The sequence below is a fragment of the Falco naumanni genome, chromosome 5 (assembly GCF_017639655.2).
Source record: "Falco naumanni isolate bFalNau1 chromosome 5, bFalNau1.pat, whole genome shotgun sequence".
Classification (NCBI taxonomy): domain Eukaryota; kingdom Metazoa; phylum Chordata; class Aves; order Falconiformes; family Falconidae; genus Falco; species Falco naumanni.
Window position 1 is genome coordinate 47,564,081 of NC_054058.1, and position 12,204 is coordinate 47,576,284.

Sequence of the window (12,204 nt, forward strand, 5' to 3'; positions counted from 1 at the left end):
TATTACCAGATCTTCCACTCCTCTCTGTCACTGTGGCTAGCAGTGCCTCATCATTCCATGTACTCCATTGTTCTTGTGTAGGTTGCTCTGCTTTCCAAACACTGTTCCCCTATTCAGTATTTAAACTCCTACATAAGGGAAAGTGAGGCATGGATAAGCCTTGAAGTGATAAAGTGTAGTAGATTTTTAACACTGTGTGTCTGTGTTTGTTAGCACCAACACCACTCTTTCAGCTTTTTTTCTCAGAGATGCTCCTGTAGAGTACAAAGCCTGTGCTGCTGGCTGATGGCACTGTTGGAGTAAGCTGGAGGCAATTTAAGAATCTGGTCATTTTTCTTCTCCAAGGAGATAACTAGGTTTTTTTCCCTAGGGATGGCTGTTCTGTGCCTTGCAGAAAGGCTTCACAACCTTCACAGACCTGTTTGCCAGCAGGCTCACTGAGCATGCCAAGTAATCTGAGCCTTGGGAGCGGCAAACTAGTCAAATTCTGGGTACACTCAGTGAGAAGCCAACATGAATAATGCATTGCTGTTAAGTGGGGAAAGCACTCTGTTCCGGTGTGCATGCATGCATGGTGTGATAAACCTGCAGCAAGGGTATCTCAAATGTGCACATTGATTTGCAGGATGAATGGGAAAGGATTGCAGGTTAGCAAGGGTATTAATTCAAATGCTTTCAGTTAACAAATAAGCACGGATATTTAGAAAATGTTTCTGCCTGATTTTTCTTCCCTTTTCCATATCCAGAGTCACTATGCCTGCCAAATATGCAGTAATGCAGAGCTTGTGGACTTTACAGAGGAAAATCTGGAGGCCAAGAGACAAGGGAATTCCTCTGTAGAGAAGTTATCTTCCCCTTGACATTCCTATCAGTGTCTGCACAGCCTAGCTCAAGGCTGACAACTGGATGCTGCAACTGGAGGTTTACGGTTGGTCAGGGCCTTTACAGCCCTGAGATCCGACATCTTGCCTGCACTCAGACACAGACATTTGCAAACTACCTCCTCTTGTGCTCTGAACTGCTGGGCCAGTGCAAACACTGTACATGTAGAGTTTATGATTAATTTAGTATGTCTTATCTTATGTTCCCATACACATTCTAGTTCTTTCAAATGGTCCTGATAGCAGATTTTTGCCCCCGCCCCTTCCCAGGAATACACAAATGGTACCAAAACAATTAGAGCTAATTTGATTACAATTTTGAAATGTGCCCATGTTTAAAAATTAGCATTAGCTTTCTTATCCAAAATAAAAATACCTGATGGGAGAAGGCTGAATATTCCAGGAAATATTATATGCATTTAAATTGGAAGTAGGTAATAATTTCATGTCATTTTCCCACACACTCGGATGCTTGGGTATGGATTGCCCTCCTTCAAAGTAACTGTGCAGAGCTCACGTTTGCTGGTCATAGAGTTATTGTGCTGACTGGTGTCACAACAAAAGAAACAACTACATTTCCAGTCCTTGAGCTTCATACAGAACCGGACCTAAAGTTCAAAGGATGTTGATTCACACCCTTTAGCTCCACTCCTGGAAAGATTCATCCAGTGACTGAAGTATGTGCATAGTCCATAATTTGTAGTCTATGATTTTCACAGTCAGGGATCACTGATTAGGACTTGAAGTTGTTAGGAATCTCTAAGAGAGTAGGGCTTATTGTGCCAGACTACCTCATCTTTCTTATGTATTTTTCATTATAACATTTTAGTTTGGATTTGAATTAGTTTAGATTGTCTTCTCCAATCAACTCTGATTATTCCCTTTCCCTTCATTTCAGTGTGCATATTTGCATGAGTGAAGTTGCAGTTAAATCTCCCTTTTCTCCAGCTTGATCTTGGTTTGCTTTCACCTTCTAAATGTAAGAATCTGTGTAGCACTGAGCTGTTAATCTGTGCACTGAGTATTCTGGTTTTATGGAGATTGTAGTATTGCAAGACACTACAATTGAACCAAATGAACAAAATAGCCTATTTTTGATAGCATCAAGGTAAGAATCCACACAAAGAGCAGTAAAAAGATGTAACTTGCTGTGGTTTAGCTGCCAAAGCTCTCTGTCACAGCCTCTGCTATTCTAATGTCTATATGTCCAAAGCCTAATGTGTCAGTTAAGGCTGAAATTTGAACTGAAAAGCTGAGAAATAAAGGTTTAGACAGTTGCCAAGAGCTTACTGGGCTTAAGATTTACAGCAGCATGTACCATCAGCATTGCTTTTCCATTGAGACAAAATAATATGCTCCTCTCTGAAAGCTGGTTATTAATAATCAAGTTTGGCATGTATAATTTGGTCTGCCTCGAGAAAGTCCAAAAGATATTACATACTTTCTAGCTGTAAATATTAAGTGGCCTAGTTTGCTAGCATGTGTTCTTTGTAAGTGCTCTGTAATGTAGTAAAAAACCACTGTCTCAAATGCTCACACTTTTCATATGCTGCAGGATCGAGAAACAAATAAGCAGGTTTCGAGGATGGTTACCTAGAAAGCCAATGAAACTGGACAAGGAGACACTGCCAGATCTGGAGGAGAATGACTGCTATACTGCTCCATTCAGCCAACAAAGGATCCATCAGTGAGTATTTTATTATAACTTAATTACAAGATGAAAACTTTTCCTTCTGGATTCACCTTGGAAAAAATCAATTTCTTGGTCCATGTCTTAAAGACTAGTGCCTTCAAATCAGTTCTTTGTCACAAAAAGGGAGAGATAGAGAGTCCTGAGAGAGCATAAAGTCTCTATCTAGAAATGTCTACATTTCTAATAATTAAATGTCCTGCTCAAAGCTAAAGGAAATCAATGGAAAAATTCATTTTGTTTCACTGGAATTTCAATTACATCCCTAGAGTAGTCAAATGTCTAATTCTGTCTTGGGTCAGAATTGCAGTTGTTCTTTGTCTCTTAAAGATGTGATAAAACTTTTTTTTCAGCATTTCTATGTCTAGCATAATCAAAATCAGTTCTTCTAGCACAGTCAAAATGAATTGATACTGCATTTCATTTCTAGTTATGACTGTAGAACAAGCAGAACTCTAAAGAAAGCAGAGAATGTCAGGGGGTGGGGATGCATTATTTCTCTGTCTTTCACTTTTATGGAAACAAAATTGCTTGCAAAATTCTAGTGTTAAGACCTACCAGTGACACTTGCTCAAGCCTACCAATGGCACCAGTGTTGCACCAATGTCACTAGAGAAATCATTTGACTACTAGAAGCCTTTATTCACTTGCAAAATGCAAAACAGAAGAAGCCCCACTTGACTTTCAGATCCCACGTTGACTTTCAAGGTTGTCAGATTTTGAGGAAAGAGGGTGTCTTATGGGTAGTTACAGCGTTTGTGAAAGGGGAAACAATCATTGACTAATTGGGAGCAAAATCACGAAGAATAGGCAGCAGACCAGGGTACTAACAGAAAACATAGAATGAGTTACAGGCAGCTCAGAGTCTAAAAATCTGAAATATGTGATTTTATTCAAAGAGGAGCCAAGTTGGTGTAAGGCTTTTAAACGCCTCAGAGTGAACAGACATTTTCTGCCATAAGTAGTGTCTTTCCAAACACAACAGGAAAAAAAAACAAAAAAACAATCACACGAAAAAACCCCAGGTGCAAATCTCCAGGGAATTTCAGATTGCAGTAGAACTCTGCTCCTAGCACCAGTCACCAGCCATGGTTATCTCCATTACATGTCTGTGCCCTGAACAGACAATCAGGTTCAGACTACAGAGCCTTCCAATACTTGAGCAGTTATTGTGTCCTGCAAGAGGAAAAGTAGGTGCAAATTAGTTTGAGAATATATCAGTGATGATAAAAAAATAAAGAAAATGGGATGTCTGGATTGATATTTTTATTAATAGTAATATTAACTACTACCTTCCCTTAAAATTACAGCACATAAAAAAGGGGTTTTGTAGCCGGAAGGAGAATTGGCGTATACGATCCAGAATGTTATTTTCATTCTTCTGCCTTGCTCCTGCTTGTGTTGGTAAACTGTCAGGAGGCATTTATTAAATACTGTGTTAGTTTCATTAACATTCCCCACTGTTGTTTGACACTTCTTTTACATCATTGCAGACTTTGAAGCTCTACTCCCCAGCAGGTCTGACATTTTCCATTTTGCTTTCTGTTTAATCTTCCTTTCCTTCTGTGTGGGGACAGAAAAAATGCTGGCTGAGCTTCCCTCCTCCCAGAAAGTGCTGGCTCTGACAGGATTCTTGTTTTCCCATCGTGCTCCAGTCTGTTGGCTGTGTCTCTTGTTCTGCTTCAATAGAATTTTGAAATATAATGACTTGTTCAATATTTGTACAGTGAGTTGCATGCAGGTGTTTTAATTGTTTCAAGAATTTCAGGGTTTGTTGGTAAGCAGAGCGTTTCAGGAACATCTTCAGTATGTGCTTTTGATCTTTGTGGAGTACAGGTATCAAATGATAGAAAATGTAGAGTTAAAAAGAATAAGGTTATCAGTATCAGTTAACAGTCAAGAAGTGTATCATGTTGGAGTTCAATTTGTACAAAATTTCTGCTTACTTTGCGAAAATTGCTGTTTCTTCCAAGATATACATAAACATCCTGTTGAAAGATCTGTATATAACAAGCCAATAGTAAAGATACCCACCTATGATATCAGTATGAGTAGAAAAGGATTTTTGCATTTATGTTTACCCCAAAACTTATTAAATGATGTAGCAATTACTGTGAGCGGCACCTTCGTTTGTCTGAGTCAGTTGTGCCAGATGAAGGTTTGATCACTGAGAAAATTATTTCTCTTTCACCTCTACCCACTGCTAAATGTAGTAACCCTCACAAGTGCAGCACTGATAATTGTCACCTACTCGGAACAGTAACAGAAATGCTCCAAAGCTGATAAAATCCTGCCTCTTTATGAGATTAAAGCTTTAGTTTTCAGTTGTCACTGTTGCATTTACATAAGCTTTTACTTGCTTTTTAACAACCAAAAAAGTTAGTAATTTAATATAAAATGATTTAAAAAAAAAAAAAACAACTCTCAGGATTTTTATTTAAATTTCTAACCCAGAGACCCACAATACTGGTTTAGGAATGTGAAGATAAATAGTTACTGGAATTCTTGAGCTGCAGAGATGAAGAACTATCATCTACAATAATGTTACAAAAATTTAGCTTGCAGTTTGGCGGTGGTAAGAAAAGTCCATGCATCTTTATGTTTGGTGTAGTTAAGGTTTTGCTACAGTGCTCTTACCATACCATATTGCCATTAAAATGCAATTATAATGGAGACTACATAGTTGTCATGGGCAGTTACTTGTGGAGTTCACATTGTCTTCAAGTACCTCATCCTGTAGGCTAGAATAACAGTAACGGTCTCTTCCATAGACTTGGGCTTTTAGATGTGACTATGTAATCCCCTTCCACCACACAGTTGTGACAAAACTGATTCAGACAGAACATACACAGGACAGGGAGGGTCCCAGTACCACACCGGTGTTCAGCTGACTGACCTCAGTGCTGTTCAAGACTTTTCATCCAACATAGGGCCATTTTTTGAGGAAGGCAAATATTTGTAACACGTTGAGTACTTGAAGTCCTCAGAGAATGGAGAATAAATGCAAGGCTTTCAGTCCTTGTGTGCTGTGTTAAGGTGGTAGCTGAAAAACTTCACTAGTGTCTGCATTTTATCAGGTCTTATGTACAGATTTTGAATTTATACTAAAAAGATAAAATTTTCTTGCAAAACTGGAATCCTAAGTGAGAAGAAGAGATGAATGGGGAAGTACATTAAACTTATTTAAGAAATAGCCACAGAAGCCTAAAATGTATAATTAGTATTTTAATTACACTATTAATGAGGATTTTTCTGGCTATTGTACAAGTATTTCTGGAGAGCAAGATATGTATTTTTGCCAGTTGAACATATCTAGTATTTTTGTGTTGTCATAAATCAGTGTTTTTCCAGGATATGCTGAACAATTGCTTAATAGCATGTAGTAAATCATTTACAAATACAACCATCTTGGAAGTATAAATCTCCATATACTGAGTTTTCAACAAAGATTTCCGTGTCCTTGCTGTAGGTTTTGCCCCATACCATAGCCAGAGGTTGCAGAATTCTTCCTTCTTTTCTGGGTCCGTGTGCTTTTAATTTTTTAAAATACTATTCCTTAAATATCTGTATGAGCTTGTCCATGTCTGATGTTTGTCCAAATATTGCAGTATTTCAATTTGGGTCTGGAATTCCTCATTTCTTCCTTTCTTTGCAGCATCAGACTTTTTTCCACCTCATCAAAGACTGGTAGTTTATGTTTTTTGATTCAGCAACAGTTTTCACATCCAGGTCTCCAGTCTGATACAGATGATGTTTGTAACATGGTCTTAATTTGTGGTAGCTTCTTTTAAAGGCATGGAAAGACAGATGACTGACAATATTTACCACACAGAGTCTGGGAAGGAAAATAGTTAAGACTGAAACCAGCAAGGCCTGATCAGGCCTTTTTTCAGTAGGGATTAATATTTTTGAAATATTGATGTACAATGAATATGTGCAATTTTAGTAGAGCATATTGATGATCTTTTTCTTTCTTGCATTTTTCTTTCCTATTCAGATAGAAAAGGCCAGATGTGGAGAAAGGCTAGCTTTCAGAAAAAAAATAAATTTCTTTCAGGAGGCACAGCTAAGCATCTGCCCTCCCTCCAAAACAGGTGAAGAAGAAAATGCAAGAATCACATTTGTAAGATATTCCTATAACTTTTGCAGCATGCTTTCAGGTTTTGTTTTAAAGGGATTATGGCACACCTTATAGGGTATATCACAAAGCTGTCAGTAAAAAAGAATACCAAAATTAATCTTATTTCCTAAGTAGTAGGAAATCTCTTTTTGAAGGAAAGAAGCTTCTGTGTGGCTGAGGCAAACATTTTCTTTTTAGTTGTGTGGAATACAAAATAATAATTTTTAAGATAGACTTCAGAGTATTCTTTCTCTCCTGCAGCCACAGCCTGGGAAGGGCTTTATTTATGCCAAAGCATTTCTTCTGAAAATTATTTATTACATGAATGCACAGTTCACAGTATGCGAAAAATGTTTTCCATCAGACATGATGATAATTAGTTACTTTTCTACTACATCTTAGTTATTTTATGTAGTGAGCTGCTAGTCAGTTGGGAATAGTAACAGTAGTAATTAGCTGCAATTTCTTAGATAGCTATATACTACATAGGAAAATGTTTTTAATTCCTGATTAGAGATTTCAAGCTTTGTATCAGGAGCTATTCCCACCACATTTTTTTTCTTCCAAAGGAGATAAACTCTGGTTAAATATTAATCTAATATATAATTGGATGAACCACTTAAAAATAAATATTTACTACTTCAGTGAAAATTAGATTAAAAATTCACATAATTAGGAGGATTAGGCCAGTATCTGGATTAATTTAAAAAAAAATGGTCCTACATACCAGAAGTTAATGGAGTTATTCTCATTTATACTATGTTCCCTTGGGTACATAAGGATCTTGTTCAGTATCTTTGTCAGATTTCTAAGATAGGTGTCTCTCAGGGAAGAGTTAGATTTTAAGCTTTCTCTGGATGCTCAGATCGTCCCTAATAAATCCCATCCCTGTCAAGATGATCTGTGCCCAAGTCCCCCTGAGCTGCTTCACCCCAAGATCATGGATGGGTCAAGGAGCTGCTACCACTGGAGACGAGGCACAGGACTGCATGGACACTTACCTGTTTTGAACCAGGATGGTCCTTCTTGTGTTTAAACGCATGTACAGTATAATAACTATACATTTGCAAATAGCTTTTTTATAAGCAGGGAAACACAATTCTGTAAGATTCCTGCCGTTAAACAAATCTTTGTGCAACAAAATTTGGAAACGCCCTTTAATGGACTTTTCTAATTCTCTCTGATTCTCGATGTTTTAATTGTCTGGCAAACTGAATGAAACTGGGCATTCCTGAAAAATACATAAAGCTCATTCTCTCTCAGATGAATATTCCTGAGTGAACTAATTTAAATTAGGAAGTGATTTGGGTGGCAGGGTGATCTGGGGGGAAGGGCAGAGGAAGGTGGAGGAGAGATTCAGCACTTTAACAGCTCTATTTTACTTCAGCAGTTTTGAGGTTATGATGTGCCAAATAAGAAACAGACAAAGCCGCTAATACATTCTTCATCCCAAAGCGATCTTGCTTTAGGCACATGATGTGAAAAGTCACTGATAACCATTAATAAACATTTTCTTTTATATAAACAGGTGGATCAGCTGCAGCCTTATAATTCAGGCAAAATGAAAATAAACAGAAATTGATAATAATAATACACCCATTTTCAAACAAATAAACAGGGACATTTGGTAATATTCTCATTGGAATACTGCCAGCTCATCTTATGCTGTTACTACAGCTGATGATTTTCTTTCTCTGATATTAAATGAGGCAGAAACCTGCTGTTGTCTCAGCCAACAACAGCTAGCTACCACCAGTGGTTTCCCTGGGAGTGCAGAGGATTGGGCATTTTTCTGTACTAAAGAATACACTTCTCATGTAGTTATTATGACTTCAGACAACATCTGTGGTTTTAGTTTGTACTGTTTCCAGCAGTAGGCATTTGCTTGGAACATACCTTTTGGTATGGTAAGTGTCAGACATCAAATGTTTGTGTCTGGGTATCCCATGGAGAAAAGATGCCCATTGATATGTGCATGCACACATCCTGGCTTTATAACCAGACCATGGGTGTTCAGCTTTCAGCTTGTATATCTTACTAGTACAGCAGAAAATAGCCTGTACTTACTTTTTGTTTCTCAAAAATAAATTGAATTTTTTTTTTCCAAATGGGTGTTACACAAAGATTCAAGAGCTAAATTTACCCCTAAAGGGTTTGTACAACCTGCAAAATTACCAAAGAGAATGTACAAACAGGAATTCATTGGCAATTTGTTCTTGGTTGAATTCACATTAATTTGAGGGCCTTCTTTAGATGACAGTTAGGTTTGCTGTGCTTTGTTATCCATGGAAAGATAGTTTGAAATCTCCAGTTCAGACTCTAATTAAGAAAGTTACAAATATCATTTCAAAGCAATTAACCTTCACTGACTCTTCATGTCGCTTACAGTGTGATTGTAAGAGCAATATTTCCACAATGACATTTTTAAAAGGGACTTTAATTAGGAATCAACTCTGGAACCTTTCCTGCCAGAAGTGCTCTCGTTATCTTCATTTGGGTTTTCCTTTTGAGTAAGAACACCTCACTCATATAAGACTTACAGGACCAGGCTAACGGTAATAACTGTTGTGGAACAGATCACTGGCTTTATTATCTACCTATACATTAACTTCACAGGCAATAAAAATAATAGTGTATTAATCCTTACTTATTTTTTATCTTAGAAATGAGGTAACAAAGTGATCAAAACCTTCAATGAACTATCTCCTAAATAAAGTCTAAGTCTTTACTGAGCCTGAAAACAAGCTGTATTGCTCTTATGAATATTCAAACCCTTGAGCACACTGAAATTCTAACAAAGGCAGCAGAAACAGAAGAGCTGAGGGAACTGTTCGATCTGAAAGCAGCAAGGGTTAAAAATATCTCTAGAAAGCCTCTGCCTTATGCAGTGTATAGCTCAGTAATGTGTGATGAATGTTTCTATACACCTGGTTTGGAAACGTCTTCAGCTCTGACCTCTGTGAGCTGAAATTTGAAGGGTGAGATTCTCCATAGACTGAGAAATTCTTTCTCCTCAGAATTCTTCATTGCATGCTGTAGACCATGAATTAGCCTTGATGGCTATACTGTGAGTATGGATTTGCCACCCACATTCAGAAAGAAGACAACCTGGAGCACAAAAATTTTGGAGGAAGAAATGTCCATAAAGCATGTAGAAAGGGATAAGTCCTACACTGACCCACATGATTCTCACCTGACAAGAGCAGCTCCTGTGATTTTCACGATAAACTGAAACCTCTCTGGCATTGTCCTAATTTATGTCAGCCTCTAACTGGGATGTTGTAACACATAGTTACGACTACTTGAGAAATTCTCAACCTTTCAACGCCTCCCACTCATGTCTGCCTATTTCTGTTTCCTGTGCCAGAGCTCCCTGTTTGCTTGGTTGTGGTGATACTGCTCTTTCTAGGGCTACTTTACAGACCTTTTCACAGAAATAATCTGAGTATTTGAATTAAATGGATTAAAAAAAAAAAAAAAAACATGATTTTTTTATATTGAAAAATAGGTGAGGATTTTTTTTAACCTTTACCACATGCAATTCCATTCCAAAACAATGACATTTTTAGGGATGGACAGGACATCCAGAGGACTCATTTTGGCACTTCTTTTTCATCTTTGGTGAACTTTAGCATCTCTGCTGCATCCATGTCTCCATAAGCAATGTTGGAAAATGCTGAAGGACATGTTCTTGGCCTAGCCTAGTCATGGTGAGATCTAGCCATGGTGAGTTGTCGCTCCTGCCCTCAGATGCCTTTTACTGGCACAAGGATGGGCTGAGAAGAACCTCTTATACTCACACATGTTTTAGGACTGCTTCAGCTGGTTCTGGAATAGGCAGAGTTCTTTGTGGCAGTTATACTGAGGTGTTGACATCTGCTTCACAGATACATCTGGCAGTTCCTTCTTGGACACATGAGATCAAAATTGCTAAATTTACAAATACATGCAAACGATGGAAGTGTTTGTTTAAACAAGTAGTTCTTATTTCTTTTTAATATTGCATAATGCTTTATTTTTGCCTTTTTTCATTCATGACTCACGAAAACAGAAATGTCTAAATGTAGAAAACCTATTAACCTACTTGTCCAGAAAAATTGCTGAAATAACTACCTATGCTTGCAATATGACATAGTCATGGTAACAGATGGCCAAATAACCTTGCATTAAAAGGAAAATAGGTTAATATTATTGGTATTACCTGAATTGATGTTGCTAGTTTCTCAGATAAGGGGATTCAACTTTCAATTGAATCCTACAAGAACTCGTAGCTAAGCCAGAATGAAAATTACTGCGCTACTTTGATTTCATAAGTTATCTTCACAGGTTTTTAATGTTCAACACTGTCTGGGAGGTGAGACCTTGGAAAGTCAGATATCAAAAGAAAATGAAACAAAGTGGGGAAAATGCTAACTCTTCATTTCTGATCTACTACTGTCTTCTAATTTGTTTCTGCTGCTATTAAAAAAGCCTAATACAGAGCTCCAGCTTCAGCTGGAAATAATTTTGTTCTATCTGGTTCAGAGTTTAGGTTGGTTTTTCATCTAATATCCTTAAGCATTAAGACTTAGGTGATGACTGTATTTTCTTTTTGTCAAAATCCTTCTAATACTTACTATTTTACATACTGATTACTTTCAACTACATTTGGTACAGGTGTAGCTGTATCAAAGATAAGCACAGTCTTGTTTACTTTGTGAGAATCAGCAGCTTGAAGTGGAATATTGTACCTATGCAGAAAAGGCAGCTGCTAGTACACACCAATTGTATATCCTGTTTGGTAGCAGCCCATCGGTAAATTGGCACAGACCTGGTGGTCAGCCAATATGCATAAATCAAATTACTTTCAGTAGGTACTGCAGGGCACATGTAGGGCTTTGGGAATAGTAGGGATGTGCGAGGAAGCCAGAAGTACAGTACTGAGTAGATTGCAGATGCAGAAATGACCTGTGAGTATCTGGGGTGGAGTGGGAAAGGAGACATGAGATGGTAACCTCTAGAAAATCAGGTTTCGTTAATTATGGTACTCTTAGAGCAACTTGGGTTTTATACCTTTACTCTAAGTTTTTTACTACTTGCCTTTTTAAGTTCCTTATGTTTGGCTTCAGATTGTCTTGTATGGAAAATTCAGCAGAGAATTTTGATAGTAAAGAGGGAGCATATAAAGCCCCCCAAGTCCAGAAGCTGGACTCCTTGTCTGTTTTTCCAAATGACTGTGGAGGTGAAAAGCCATGTATGATCTCCCATGGGTAAAGATTTATTCCGAAAAAGCAAGTTTTCCTTTGGGTAAAATTACCTGAGGGTGAGCAGTGGGTCCCACATTGTGCAGAAGACAAGATGACATGATTCTATACCAAGCTCCCTGTCAAGATTATCTCTGTTAAAGTCAGATTTGTCTAGTGTGCGGTCCTACAGGCTGGTCTTTCTATAACATCTTTATGAATTTACCATTTTATTTATCAGTTTATTCTATCCTCTAGCTCTTCACCAACACAGAGGAGGAAAATAAACTT

At 37.7% G+C, this 12,204-nt stretch overlaps 1 protein-coding gene across 7 annotated transcripts in view; it reads left to right on the forward strand.

The window, feature by feature from the left end:
• The window catches only part of ANO4 (anoctamin 4), a 202,726-nt gene that overhangs the window by 132,032 nt on the left and 58,490 nt on the right, over nt 1-12,204 (forward strand). For all 7 annotated transcript variants that reach the window (XM_040596624.1, XM_040596618.1, XM_040596619.1 and 4 more), the window contains one exon: nt 2,437-2,568. In XM_040596624.1, the coding sequence (XP_040452558.1) occupies nt 2,437-2,568 (132 nt within the window). The remainder of the gene's footprint in view (nt 1-2,436; nt 2,569-12,204) is intronic.